General features: G+C 48.1%; 2 protein-coding genes across 2 annotated transcripts in view; one reads left to right on the top strand and one right to left on the bottom strand.

Moving 5' to 3' along the window:
• SDHC (succinate dehydrogenase complex subunit C) overlaps window positions 1-8,901 on the top strand; it is a 33,869-nt gene extending 24,968 nt beyond the window's left edge. The window contains exons 5-6 of the mRNA XM_047704531.1: window positions 4,400-4,563; window positions 8,059-8,901. Coding sequence (XP_047560487.1) covers window positions 4,400-4,563; window positions 8,059-8,163 — 269 coding nt within the window. The 3' untranslated portion in view covers window positions 8,164-8,901. The remainder of the gene's footprint in view (window positions 1-4,399; window positions 4,564-8,058) is intronic.
• Window positions 8,902-10,486: 1,585 nt separating this feature from the next.
• On the bottom strand, window positions 10,487-13,292 carry CFAP126 (cilia and flagella associated protein 126). Its single transcript, XM_047704530.1, has 5 exons — window positions 13,186-13,292; window positions 12,126-12,188; window positions 11,838-11,918; window positions 11,199-11,375; window positions 10,487-10,889 (listed from the first exon to the last, which is right to left on the bottom strand). The coding sequence occupies exons 1-5, from the start codon at window positions 13,210-13,212 to the stop codon at window positions 10,536-10,538; spliced, it is 702 nt and encodes a 233-aa protein (XP_047560486.1). The 5' UTR covers window positions 13,213-13,292; the 3' UTR covers window positions 10,487-10,535.
• Window positions 13,293-14,824: the final 1,532 nt, after the last annotated feature.

The raw sequence follows: 14,824 nt of genomic DNA, 5'->3' as shown, positions 1-14,824 counted from the left end.
TAGTTCTTTGCAGTGTTTTTGTAACCAGAAAAGATAAATGGCTCTGGGAGGTCAAGGAGATCTGGGGATCATTACACAAGTTCCAGGCCAGATGTAATTAGGAGAGAGACCGCACTGGCTGGCTGCCTCTGTTCTTTCCTAAAAGGCCCTACACAACACTTCTGACCCCAAAGCCTGTTTTTCCATTAACAGCTCTTCCAGCTCTCCAGACACCAGCTGGCCCCCTCCAGTGCGGCGCTGATGCTCACGGCTCAGAGTTAGTACCGGCTCCGCAGGCGGAGGGCGAGGCCCAGCGAGATGGGCCCCCTGCAGTCTCAGTCCCAGGTCCCACGTGGCCAGCTGTGCTTCTTGACCCAGTAGCGTTGAGAACCCGCTTTGTGGTGCTCTCTGTGTGCAGTGCCGGGCTTCCAGCGATGAGGAGCCTTGCCCCCACCTCCCCGGTTGCCCCAGGCACACTTCAGACTTCACTCATCGCTTACATGCAGGGAACCCTTAGATCTGGGTCTTTAAGCCAGAGCCCGGCTAGCCTTAGGCCCTCAGCCAGCTGCTCACTGCGTATCCTAACGGGCTGTTCCCGGGGGACCTCCAACCTAGCAGAGCTCTCAGCTGATCGACATCAGTCCCCGGGCAATGTCCTCAGACGAAAACCGAAACTACAGCAGCCTGCATTTCCTTTGCTCGCTGTGCGGCTTCTGGGCATTATCTAGTCAGTAGCCCCTGCGAACCACCATCCTTGACTTACCTCATTTACCCCACGTCCCCAAATTTTGCCACATTTTCCATTCTTTATTCTCCTTGTCACTGTCGGGTTGAGCCATCACCTTCATCCACATCGTCCTAATCCGACTTCCTGCCTCCCCTGACCCCCCATCCACGCGCTGTTGCTACCAAGTTGACCTTTTCACAGGGTGTATCTGTCCGTATCACTGTCCAGTCTGAAGCTGGTAAGGACTTATCCGTCCCGTTAGGAATGGCAGTATTTGACCCAAGTAACCATCCCCTCCTGAGGCCACGGCAGCTCACTGCTTCCATATAGAATATAGACTATGACTCCTTCAAAAGGATACAGACTATAACATCTTTCAAAAAAATTTCAGGGATCCAGTATATTGATTTGACAACTGTATTCATTACTGAGGGCTCAGGATAAGTGAAGTCACCACATGTCACCATACAGTGGCATTACAGTATGACCAGCTGTGTTCCCTGTGCTGTACTTTTCATCTCTGTGATTTGCTTATTTCATAACTGAAAGTTCGTGCATCTTAATCCCATTTTTGTATTTCTGCTCTGCCCCCCCCCCCGCCCCAGCAGCCATGAGCTTGTTCTCCGTGTTTGAGAGCCCACTTACTTGTTTAGTTTCTTAGAGTCCACATGTAAGGGAAATCATTCGGTATTTATCCTTTTCTTTTTTTTTTTTTTTAAGGTTTTTATTTATTTATTTGACAGACAGAGATCACAAGTGGGCAGAGAGGCAGGCAGAGAGAGAGGAGAAAGCAGGCTCCCTGCTGAGCAGAGAGCCGGAGGTGGGACTCGATCCCAGGACTCTGGGATCATGACCTGAGCCGAAGGCAGAGGCTTTAACCCACTGAGCCACCCAGGCAGCCCTCTTTTTTTTTTTTTTTAAAGATTTTATTTATTTTTGAGAGACAATACCAGCCAAGGTGTTGTGGGGGGAGGGGCAGAGGGAGAGGCAGACCCCACACTGAGCAGGGAGCCTTCTGTGGGAGTCAGTCCCAGGACCCTGGAATCGACCTGAGCGGAAGGCAGATGCTTAACCAACTGAACCACCCAGGCGCCCGGCACTTGTCTTTTTCTAGCTGACGTACTTCACATAGCATAATACCCGCTCGGCCCATCCGTGTTCTCGCAGATGGCCGGATCTCACTCTTACGCCGGAGTGATACTCTGCCGTGTACATCTGCCACATCCTTGTCTATCCACCTGCTGATGGACACTTGGGCTGCTTCCATGTCTTCTGTTGTAAATAATGTTGCCAGAAACATAGGGGATTAGTGCTTTTGTTGTTTCTTTGTGTGTTTGTTTGTTTTTAGTAATCTCTACACCCTGAGATCAAGAGTCATGCTCCTCCAGTTGACTCAGGCAGGCGCCCCGAATTAGTATTTTTGTTTTCTTTGGGTAAATATCCGGTAGTGGAACTAACTGGATCCTATGGTATTTCTGTTTTTAATTTTTTGAGGAACCTCCATACTGTTTCCCACAGTGTTTGCACCCATTTACATTCCCATCACCGGTGTACAAGGGTCAGATTTTTTTCTTCACATTCTTGCCAGCACTTGGTATTTCTTCTCTTTTTTTTTTTTTTTTAAAGATTTTATTTATTTATTTGACAGACAGAGATCACAAATAGAGAGGCCCGCAGAGAGAGGGCAGGAGGGGTGGGGAAGCAGGCTCCCGGCTGAGCAGAGAGCCCGATGTGGGGCTCTATCCCAGGACCCTGAGATCATGACCTGAGCCGGAGGCAGAGGCTTAACCCACTGAGCCATCCAGGCGCCCCTAATTCTATTAACGCTTTGAGAAACTGCCCGATTGTTTTCCAGAGTGGCTGTAGCATTTTACCTTCCTGCCAGCAATGAGTGTGATCCCAGTTACTCTACATCCTTGCCAACACTTGTTATTATCTGTCTTTTTATATTTATATGTTATTAAAATAAATCAGACATATTCAAGGGACATCTGGGTGGCTCGGTTGGTTAAGCGTCTGACTTGATTTTGGCTCAGGTCGTGATATCGGGGTCGTGAGATTGAGCCCGGCCCTGGGCTCCATGCTAGGCTTAAGATTCTCTCTCCTCTTTTCCCTCTGCCCCACCCCCCTGCTGGCCAGCTAGCTCAGTCTCTCTCTGTCTAAGAAAAAAAATTAAACGCATTTGGTATTTGTACAAACACATATGTCTTATATACATGCACATAATTTTGTATTTAGGTATAACGTCCTAGTAGGTGTGAAGTAGCTTCTCTTCATGGTTTGTTTGTTTGTTGGAAAGATTTTACTTATTTATTTGAGAGAGAGGGAGAGTACAGAGGGACAGTGAGAGGGAGAAGCAGATTCCCCACTGAGCAGAGAGCCCGATACGGGATTCGATCCCAAGACCCGGGGATCATGACCTGAGCCAAAGGCAGACGTTCAACCCACGGAGTCCCCAGGCGCTCTTTCTTCGTGGTTTGGATTCGCATTTCCCTAATGGCTAGTGGTGTCAAGCATCTGTTCACGTACTTGTTGGCCGCTTATTTATCTGTGTTTGGAGAGAGACCTGTTTAGATCCTTCGTCCATTTTCAGTTGGGTTGTCTTTTCATTACTGAGTTGTAAGAGTCTTTAGTATATTCTGGGTACAGGTCCCTTATGGACGTATGATCTGCAAATATTTTCTCTCTCCTTGTGTTGTGTTTTTAGTTTTTTTCCTAGCTTGAGCATAGTTGGCGCTCAGCGTCCCGTCGGTTTCAGGTGTGCGACGTACTGGCTGAGCGACTCTTCGTTGTGCTGTGCTCGGCACAGTCGCCGCTGCCGTCTGTCCCCATGCTCGCGCTTACACTGCCATTGACGGCGTTCCCTGTGCTGTGCCTGGTACTCATCTTTTCACGTTCTTAGTGGCATTGTTTGCAGCACAAAAAGTTTTAATGTCGGTAAAGTCCAGTTTCTTCTGTCATGATGGTTTCGGCCTCAAAACTAAGAAGCCAATGCCTAATCTCGGGTCTCAAAGATGGACTCCTGTGGTTTCTCCTCAGCATTTTAGTGATCAGCTGTTACATTTAGGTCTTTGATCCATTTTGTGTTACATTGTGTGTGTGTGTGTGCGCGCGCGCGGTGTAGAGATTTATTTATTTATTTATTTATTTAAAGATTTTATTTATTTATTTGACAGAAATCACAAGTAGGCAGAGAGAGAGGAGGAAGTAGGCTCCCCACCAAGCAGAGAGCCCGATGCGGGGCTCGATCCCAGGACCCTGGGATCACGACCTGAGCTGAAGGCAGAGGCTTTAACCCACTGAGCCACCCAGGCACCCCTGGTGTAGAGATTTAAAATTCTTTCTCAGTCTTTACCTTGGGCTGAATAGACTGATCGTACCTTTTCTAACGAGTTATAATGTTAAGTTATAGTCAGAAGGTGACTTCTGCGGCGGCAGGTGGAGTCTTTGTAGAGAGGAATGCTGAAAGGAGGAATGTTATGCTAACCTGTGTGGCAGGTTCAAGAAATTAGGGTCAGGACCCAATAATGCACCTCCCGCTGCAGACGTGAACATGAGTTTCCATCTTCCCCATTTCACAGTGGGGTCAGAATCGTATGGGGCCCCAGGGCCTGACAGAGAACCCAGTTCTTTGTGTCACAGTAGTGCTAGCTGCTGGACAGCTGTAATGCCCTTACTTGGTTCTCTCCTCAGGTGTCTCTCTCTTTGGCTTGTCGGCCCTGTTGATCCCTGGGAACTTTGAGTCTCATTTGGAGCTTGTGAAGTCCCTGTCTCTGGGGCCATCTCTGATCTACACGGCCAAGTTTGCACTTGTCTTCCCTCTCATGTATCACACCTGGAATGGGATCCGACACTTGGTAAGTTAATGGTTGGTTTATGCATCTTCTGGGTGAGGGGAGTGTAGGGGAGTGTAGGAGTTTCCTGCGTTGTCTGGGTTCAGTGCCACCCCTGAAGTTCGTTGTCTGGACCTCTCCTAGGGGTTCCAGGGGAGAGCTCAACTGGACTCGCGCACACACCGTGGCAGCCCTGCCGGGGATCCCGCCGAGCTCTGGGTGTTGGCCTGGCAGGCACTTGCGGGGTCTCGGTGTGAACGCTTCCATTTTTACGAGGCGTGTTGCTGAGAGAGGCCCCTGAAGCCAGGCCGTCCCTCTGACACAGAAGGCAGGCTTACTAGATAATTAATTGGTACCTACCATGTGTCAGGTTCCTTTCTAGACCCTGGGTTTTCAGTTCTGAGCTAGATGGTTGCTCCTTTCAGTCTGTCATTCCTACCAGCCCAGGGTGACAGGTCTAGCTGGACTCAAATTATTAATTTAATTATTAATTCTAATGTTAACTTAGTTACCTTGACTTTGGATTGCGTGGACTAGATTTGGTTTTTGTTGAGCTCATGGAGAGAATGGGGCCAACTCGAACAGAAACTAGGTACCTAGGATCCCAGATTTTAATACTGGGGTTAGCAATCTTTTTATGGCCTGAAAACTGCCCGTGCTGCCTCCTGCATGACTTTTCTCCTCTCTCTCTCTTTTTTAAAAATTTTTGTTACTGTTTTTTAAATTTATTTATTTGAGAGAGAGCGCGCGCATGCACATGTACTCAGGGCATGTGTGAGCCAGGGAGGAGCAGAGGGAGAGGGCCACGCAGACCGCTGAGCGCGGAGCCCAACATGGGGCTCGATCCCAAGACTCTGAGATTCTGACCCAAGCCGAAACCAAGAGTTGGACACTTAACCCACTGAGCCACCCAGGAGCTCCTCCTTCTCTCTCTCTCTCTTTTTAAGATTTTATTTATTCATTAGAGCATGCACACACACACACACACACACACACACGAGAGAGAGAGAGAGAGAGAGAGACACACAGAAAGAGTGGGAGAAGGGGAAGGGGGGGAAGGGAGAGGCAGACTCCCCACTGAGCAGGGAGCCCGATGCGGGACTCCATCTGAGGACCCTGGGATCATGACCTGAGCTAAAGGCAGAGACTTAACGAACTGAGGCACCCAGGCGCCCCCTCCTTCTCTTTTATAAAGGAATTAAAGCTGAATCATGCCTGCCCCAGGTCAGAGATCAGACCCTCTCCAGCATTTTAAGATTTCATGTTTTGTGATCTCTCTACCCTTCGTCTTGCTTTGTTTCCCAGGAAGACGGTAAGGATTCCATTTTTTCTTTTTCTTTTTTTAAAGATTTCTTATTTATTTGACAGAGAGAGATCACAAGTAGGTAGAGAGGCAGCAGAGTGAGAGGGGGAAGCAGGCTCCCCGCTGAGCAGAGAGCCCGATGCAGGGCTTGATCCCAGGACTCTGAGATCATGACCTGAGCCGAAGACTGAGGCTTAACCCACTGAGCCACCCAGGAGCCCCGATTCCATTCTTTCTTATCTTCCACTGCCTTCCTAACCTGAGCCATCTGTCAGATGGGTACTCTTGCCTTAATCAGACCTTTATAATTTCCACATCAGAGTCTAGAGACCAGCACTTTTTGAATTTCAGTCTGGTCCAGTAGTTCAATGTAATCGGAAAAGTGAGAGACTAAATGACCTACTTAATTAAGTGTATCTATCACCTGTGCCCTGGGGCAGTGTTCAGTTTGATTCACAGTGACATCACTTCCCTCGGGAGGGGATAGAGAAGGAGAGCATTTCCATTAATGACTTCTTATTCTACAGAACAAATCTCCCTAATGAAAAGCAGCTGATCAGCTTCCTCTGGTCACATCCGGCTCTAGCGGGCTTGCCTGGCGCCTGGCCGCATATTTGCTTTGTCTCAGTATGTGGGGAGGGAAAGGGAAGAGGTTTTGCAAAATCTCAGGGCTCAGTCAAGGTTTTTCTGCCCCGGTTCCTCCCCTAATGGTAATCTCTTTGAGAGAAGTGAGGAGCATAAAGGCTTTTCTTAAGCCCTTAAATCTGCTTTTGTTTTTTCCAGTGCTGGCTCTGGGTGTGGGACAGGACTTGATCTGCGCTCCCTGACCGACAGCCCTACTTGCTCTCGGAGCTTCAGGGTTGCCTTCCCAGAAGATCTCGTGGGGAGAGGGGAGTGGAACTGATAGGAGTGGGAAGGGACAGGGCCTCTGGCATTCTAGAGAGTATATCCCCCCGTCCCCGTCCCCGGCACCGCCAGCCAGTAGGACTCGGGGTTTTTTTGGTAAAACACCACGCCTGTATAAGCAAGACAGCTCTGTGTGGCATCTGCTTGACTCCTAATCTGATCTGGGTGGAGGCTTGATTCTCCCCCGCATCCCCTCCCCGCCCCACCCCGGCTCTCTCTGACTTTCCTCTTAAGTACTCCTCATTCGGTTTCACACTCACAGTGTGGGCCTTTGTGTTGCCCTGGGGCAGTCAGGTGTGGAAAGTGTAGCCCCTAAAAATTCTACCTTTGCCCTAGGGGAGCTGTTAGGGGCGTGGAGTATGATAGGAGTATAATACATTAGTATCCCTGCGTGACAGGAGAGGCTCGATCAGTGTTTTTAAAACCCTGGTTTTTGATGGGGCGGGTAGAAAATTTAGTGGGTTGTTGCCAACAAAACCAGAAATTTAGGGGCTCCTGGCTGACTCAGTCGGTGGAGAGCGCAACTTGACCTTGAGGTCAAGGGTTGAAGCCCCACACTGGGCATAGAACTTACTTTAAACAAACAAACAAACAAAAAAACCACCAGAAATGTAATCGCAGACAGTCCATGGGACGCAGCACATGCAGTAATGGTGAATATTGCTTATTCTGTCATGAGCTTGTGCTTGAATACACCGGCAAACAAAATTAAGAAATAGTGTTCTTCGGTGGTGTTCTTAGGAATTCTAGGTCTGTGACTGGACGTGACTTCTCAAAGGCCGGGGCGGGGCGGGGCGGGGGCTGTGGTGGTGGTTCTCTGATGGTCTGCATCTAAGGAACCGTGACTCTTCTACGCTCCTGTTCTGGAGCTTCACGGTGTGTGCTAATCAGTTGTTTCAAAAGCCTCGCCGTAAAATGTCTACTAGATTTACTCAGCATGGAACTTTTCTCCCCCGTGCAACACCGTTCAGCATTCTGAGGAAATAGTTTGTGGAGGAACAATTTGGGAAACACTGATTTGGTTTTGTTGTCATGAGGGAACGTTTAACCTCTTTAGTCTGGAAGCTTTTGTATATACGGGCTGTATTTTGTACCTAGGCCTTTTCTATTGCTGGGACAACTGGGTGGTAGGTTCCAGACGCAGGGTTTTAAGAAACATGGGGCCCAGGAGAAGTGCTTTTGCCTAGAACCGTGCCGGGGGAGTTGCCTGTTCTTGAGATGGAACCACTTTCTCGGAAAGGAGAATACCCAGGGCCCTGATTGCTGAAATTCTTTCTCCTTTTTTTTTCCCCCTCTTCTTTTTTGTGCAGGTATGGGACCTAGGGAAAGGCCTGAAGATTCCCCAGCTGTACCAGTCCGGAGTGGCTGTCTTGGTTCTTACTGTGTTGACCTCTGCAGGGCTGGCCGCCATGTGAAGAGCCAAAGTTCCAGCGTTGTCTTCCCGTAAATGATTCACTGACCTGCCTTCCTGTTTGTCACTCTCATCTCCAGCCAAGACAAAATTCTCCTGATTTATTTAGACCCTCTGTGCTTGCACATCCCCTTGGAGCTCAGTGGCCGTAGAGTTCCTCCTAGAAGCAGAGCAGTGGGAGAGGGTCCAGTTTCCTCCCTTGTTGCTAAAGATGGAATGACTCAAAACTTCCCTTTTCCTGCCCCCAGCGTGCAGCCTACTCTGGGCCTGGAAGCCGTCATTCTCCCTCCGTCTTGGGCCTTGATTTGTGCTGACAGAGTCAGCTCCTTCTTCCCAGGACAGTGGAAACAATGCCAGCTCTGTGGCCTCTGCCATGGGGACTGGGAGTGGGGCTTCGGGTGCCACTGCCTGTGGGTTGCTGGCTTAAAGGACAGTTCTGTTCATTGGTCAGAGCCCGGGGTCTTCAGCACCCACACGGTGTGACTGAAAGGAGTGGGGGTGGGGAGGAGTCAGCCTGTCCCAGCTCATGGGAGGTGAAGAGGGTCGGTTGACTCTTAAAGCAGGTGCTTTGGAGAGAAGATATATAGCTTTTAATGCAAAGGAAAGGTCCGGAAAACTACAATGAACATATTAAGGGTTATTTTTGCCCCCTACATTTCTGGAAAAACAAGCCTCTTTTCTAATCCAAATTCATGTGACATCTGTTTCCGAAACTGAATTAAAATACTCATTTTGTCTTTGACTCTCCTTGAAATCTAGAAAACCAAGAGAATGGCGTTTGGGGGGGAGCCAATTTCCTCCCTCTCCCTCTGGTCTCAGGCATTTGCATCCCCCAATCTGACCTTTCTGAGGAGGGAAACAGCTTGTCCTGAGGCTGACCACTGGAACCGTGTTTAGGGAATCGAATACAAGTAGCCAGAGACAGAAGAGCATGAGAAGCCACAGAGAAGGAAGGAGCGAGAGAGAGGAGGTTAAGCCCGTGGAAGCTTTGCATTATCGCGGCCTCCGGAGTCCCACTGAGAACTGTTCATAAACCTCAGGGGCCAGTTCAGCAAATGGCCCAGTAAGGGAGCCAGAGGACCAATGGAGGTGGCAGCAAAGGGACGATGAGCGAAGTATGTAGAGTGGGAGAGAACAGAGAGCGGAGATAAGAGAGGAGGGGTCACTGAAGACCTGCCCAAATTCGTAATTTCACGGGAAAACTCACTGCCTTTAAAATCTATGTGGCCCGGCCGTCTGGATCTCTGACTCCTTCGGCAGGAGTGTGGTTTGATAGTCTTTGGAAACTCAGGGGTAGCAGACCTATCTTTCTGAGTTGTTGGCCAACTGGTTAGAGCTGCGAGTTGGAGAGGAGGAACAGTGACTGTAATTGGGGGCAGTTGGACTGGAAGATGTCGCTGAAGCAAAGACAGCGGGGACCTCCCGCCCCAGCAGTCTTCCTCCTGGCTCCCAAGTAGTCTTCTGCTTCACGTGATGATCACTTCCCCCTTCTTGCTGGAGGAGCCCTGGGAAGCCTTTGTAGCCTTCCTCCAGCTTAAACCCTACGTCTTCTGTAGTTGACCTTGGAGTGGGAGACAAGCGTTCCTAAGGGAACACTCTGGCCTTTGAGCTGGAGAGGGTTTGGCAAGGGCATAATACTGAGCAGCCAGCACCAGGAAGACCGCAGAATAGGAGAATGTGAGCAGGTGTTGGAAGCTGGGAAGTGCATAGGGAACATCGTACCTTTTTTGGGTGGCTCCTTACCATGTGTTGGGGTGCTTGGGACTGGGGTACAATGGTCCTCATGTTTGTTATTCTGTCCTAAATTTCTACTTACCATCTCTCTGTTTTTTCTTCTCTGACTTCCAGTCACTTCTGTAGATCTTTTATCAAACTATGTATATCCTTTTGCTTGAGTTTTACTTCTATAACTCTGTCTAGTTTGTCTTCCCGGTGTGTTCTGTCATCAGATGTGAAGTTGTAGACAAGGAGAGTGTCTTCTACTCTGGCTTCCCTTCCCTTTTCTTCCCGTCTTCTCCAGACATGCATGTGTGTGCTCTACTAAACAATCATATTTCGGACTTAAAAGTTTTAGTTGTGCGTGCTTAGGATGAAAAATGAGGGCCTGGGGGTAAGAGGCTGGTTCTTTGAGGTTTCTTTTGCTACAGTGCGGACCAACTTCCTCTTGGTCACTTCTGGAGGAGAGCTGACTTAGTCTTTGTAAAAATGTGTTCTACCTCAAGCCACTGCCATGTTCTTTTCCCTGCTCTATTTCCCCCCAACCCGCCTTCTAGTCGTGGGGTACAAGCAGCAGCCGTAACAGAAGGAAGAAACATCCAAGTCAGTAATAGATTCAACGGATGATGTTTATTTTCTAAGTTTGCCTTTATTCCCACCCTATAATTTCCCTGTTCTGCCTCCCTCCCTGGGGGTCTCACTTACAGCACTCAGACAGGTTTTCTCAGTGTGGTCCCTGGGTGCCTCCGGAATTCCAGGTTTGCATTTCTGGACTGCAGCTGGATCAGGACCTGCCGGGTGTTCTAGCACACGTGGACATCCTGGTGGGCTCTTGAGAGAGTTGGCTGGGCTTTGGGGACCTGGAGTGTGACCCGCAGAGGGGTGTGAGCTTTGGGATCGGTCTGGGGAATTGAGATTTACATCTGGGGAGCCAGGAATTATGGTCGGACTTGGGGCTTGTTGTACAGTCTTCGTGAGTTTCCCGAGTTTCCTCTGACTGTCTGGATCATGAGGCTGCCGGGCAGAATAGAACAGAGTCATGTTTCTGGTCAGGCCTAGGTCATTCCCAGTCCATCTTAGAATTCTCACCGTCTTCCTCCCCATAGGATAGACAAAAGGTCAGATCAGATCATTTTGCACTGTGGGGGAAAATGTCCTTAGCGCCTCTTGTTAAGAATCAGAAGAGTTAGGGACCAGGTAGGAGAAGACCGAGTTGATTAGAGGTTCCCCCTGCTGGGTGTTGGTGGTATAACAAGAGGGATTTTTGAGATTGAAAAGGAATGCAGATCATAGGATTTGAGCTTAGGTGGGAGGAAGAGCTACCTCGCCCAAGATTTCAGGACGCAGCCCGTTGGAGGCCTTGAGCAAATCTGGATTTTTCTGTATCCATCTGGTGAGGGAGGCAGCACCAGCAACCGTCCGGGAGGTCAGGGTCACCCGAGTAGGGGGTATCTTCTGAGGCATTTGCCAGGTTCCCATAAAAGATCCCCAAGGGCTTGCCTGAAAGGAAGAAGACGAGGTTCTTCAGCAGGCTTTTCCCAGGACCGCTGACCTGTTGGCAGGTCTGTTGTCTTCCTCCCCGCTTCCCCCCGGGATGCGTGGTAGTGAAATCAGACTGAAAGCACAGTCTCCCAGTCTCCCCACTCGCCCTTTACCCCGCTTCTCACTTCGGTCACCCAGATTTTTTTCACCATATTAACTCTGTTGGCTCAACTGAAGTCCGGCGGAGCGCTCACCGCGTTAAGTATCACAGGAAGGTGTTCGTTCATCACTTTAAGGCATTCTCTTGTGCTCGATAAACTGGCTGCAAGTTTGGGGACAGTCATGTTGCAATGGGAATTAGACTGAACTTTAATTTCCAGATAGCAGCCACGCTAGACTGTAAACCTCCCATGTTGGCTACTCTGGTTCTGTGCCCCGGTTCTCCACCTTCTTCAGGAGAAACAGGGATCAGTATCTCACCTTGGAACGGGGCACTGAAGGCAACAGATGACCACGATCATTGGCGATAATCTGAGTGTAGCCTTCGTGGGAGGAAATTCTCTGGGGTAGAAGCGAGGAGAGAAGTGCTTGTGAAAATGCAATGGAAAAGAGAGAGAAGGTATCCGAGGGGCTCGAGTTAAGGGCTGGAGGAGGGGAGAGGCTATGGGAATTTAGAGATGGCTAAAGGAATTAGGTGCCCGTGAATTCCAGATGACCTGGTGGAAAGAATCAGCAACTGGCCCTGTGGGAGCTCTACACACGCAATACCTCCTTCGTTGGCTTGGCGGGAGACCAGTTCCGCAGGTACTTGGGTGAGAAAGCTTTTTCATACTGTGGAGAGAAAGATGAGAATCTCCATGAAGCTCAAAGGCCCTGTCCCTGGGAAATGATGACGAGGCCCAGTTCTTTAGAGTTGATGACCAGAGACCTAAACAGCCAAGCTAGGCTTAACTCCTACAGAAGGTGTAAATTTTTGGTCTAAGTGTGTGTTTTTCAACATGGCACCACTAGCCACATGGGGTTATTGGACACTTGAAATGCGACTAGTCCCATTAGACCAGGGAGTGCTTTTTTAATTTCAGAGAGTTAGTACAAAAAAGAAGAGAATGTAAGCATTGTATTATACCTTTTTAAATATTGACTAAACATTGAAATAATATTTTAGACTTACCGGGTTAAATATATTATTAAAGTTAATTTTATTTCTTTTTAGTTTTTTTCATATAGCTACTAGAAAATTTTAAATTACATTGGTGACTCGCATTAGCTTTTTATTGGGCTGCCCTGATCTAGACCAAGGATGGGCAAATGTGGTCCATGAGCCCAGTCCATCCTCCTATCTGTCTTGGGTTGACCTGAGAAAGCAAAGAATTGTTTTTATAGATGGATATTTGCAATTGATTTGATTAAAGGGAACAGTAGCTTTGCATCCCAAAGAAGTGTTTTCTCATCCCAAAAGAATTCTATTTTTTCATTTAGTATTACAAAAAATTAGTTAATGTTGTCAAGAATTTAATGGAAAAATATTTTCTCTTGCTATTTTAACTACTACATAACATCTCTGATTTTGCCACGTGGCCCTAAAACATTGAAAATATTTACCCTTTGACCCTTTACAGAAAAAACCCTGCTGACCTCTTGTTTAGATCCTACAAACTTAACCCCGAGATGCCTTTTGCTTGTGCATGGGGCCTCTCTACCCTGAGTAGCTAAAGCGGTGAAAAATACCATCTCACCCCACTTTCAGCTACTCATTCAATAATCAGAATCCTCTGGGAGGGTCAGTCCAAAGGCAAAATTAAACATTAGAGATGGAAAAAGAACTTACCTGGTTGGCACTGTAGTTAGTGGCCATGATCCTGCCACTTTTTGCTGTTTACCCTTGTTGCCTGGCAACGGCGGAAGGCGGACCTTTCAGGACTGCCGGCCCTTCTACTTGGTATTCACTTTCTTGGATGACACTGCCCCAAACTCTCCCTGGAAATTCAGGTTTGGTTTCATTTTAGAACTGCCAGAGGCAAAGTGTGGTAAGTGTGGTGTGGAAAGCACCAGATTTGGAGAGTCAAGTGGTGGTGCCAGGACACAAAGCTAAAATGGCATTATGGTATCCATTTCCTGGGTTGTCAGAATTAATGAGAAAGTGAAACTGCTGTGTGAGTTGTAAGTCGATAACATGAGATGTGAAGATGAAAGGAAAAAAGTAAGTTGTTCAAAGAAATCATTGACAAGGGACGCCTGGGTGGCTCAGTGGGTTAAGCCTCTGCCTTCGGCTCAGGTCATGATCTCAGGGTCCTGGCATCGAGTCCCGCCTCCGGCTCTCTGCTCAGCAGGGAGCCTGCATCCTCCTCTCTCTCTCTCTCTGCCTGCCTCTCTGCCTACTTGTGATCTCTCTCTGTCAAATAAACAAATAAAATTTTAAAAAGAAAGAAAGAAAGAAATCATTGACAACCAAGAGAGCATTCTAGGGGACAGTTGTCAGTCCCTCTCCCTCCCTTCCCCCCTCCAGTCATCCCAACTAACACACCAAGTGTAAGAGCACCCCCCGCCCACCTGGAGAGTTGGAAGTCAAACAGCCCTTGTTCTCTAGGCTCAGGCAGGGAAGAGCTGGAGAACATCAGGTCTGGAAAGAGGACTTGTGTGTGTTCCCTGTGGTTCTCAACGTTCTAGAGTCATAACCTTCAGAACCAAGGACTTTGCTCTAGGACATCCATTGTGTCCTCAAAGCCAGTGAGAGTCAAACAACCAGCCTTTCTCTTGGAACTTCTATCTTCAGCTGGTATGCTTTTCCAATAGAGTTATAAGATTGTCTGATGACTACACTCTTTTTTTTTAAAAAATCAACTAGTTTTTGTTTAATGGAAAAAGTAAAGTATGTGGGGGGAATTGTTCCATTTTTACAGCAGGATGTTTAATGCTGAGCAAATCTCCATCTGCCTTCAACTCCCAGTCTCGGTCCTCAGAGAGAATTGCTGCTACTCTCATGATAGTAACTACTTTTACTATTCTCTTGTGTCCGAGTATTCTGTGCATTCTAACACCGCTAGTGGCAGGATACCCGCATTGTCCTGTGATTGCCTTTTTAAACTGTCTTGGGGATGTCTTTTTCATGACAGTATATTATTCCATTCTAGGACCCAATGTCGTGTATTTATTTGGTCCCATCTGGGTGACCAGTTAGGTTGTTTTCCAGTCTTTTGTTGTTATAGACATTCTTTTTAAGATTTATTTATTTGAGAGGGAGAAAGAGAGCACATGAGCAGGGGGAGGGGCAGAGGAAGAGAGAGAGGGGAAGCAGCCTTCTCACTGAGCGGGGAGCTCATCACCGGGCTTGATCTCCCGAAACTGCAGTCATGACCTGAGCCGAAACCAGTTTGGACATTTAACCAACAGAGCCATCCAGGTGCCCCTGTTATAGACATTCTTGTAATGAAAAGCTGTATATATGTATCTCTTTATGAATATATAGA

This window comes from Lutra lutra, chromosome 15 (genome assembly GCF_902655055.1).
Source record: "Lutra lutra chromosome 15, mLutLut1.2, whole genome shotgun sequence".
Taxonomy (NCBI): Eukaryota; Metazoa; Chordata; class Mammalia; order Carnivora; family Mustelidae; genus Lutra; species Lutra lutra.
This window is presented reverse-complemented; position numbering and strand designations above follow the sequence as displayed.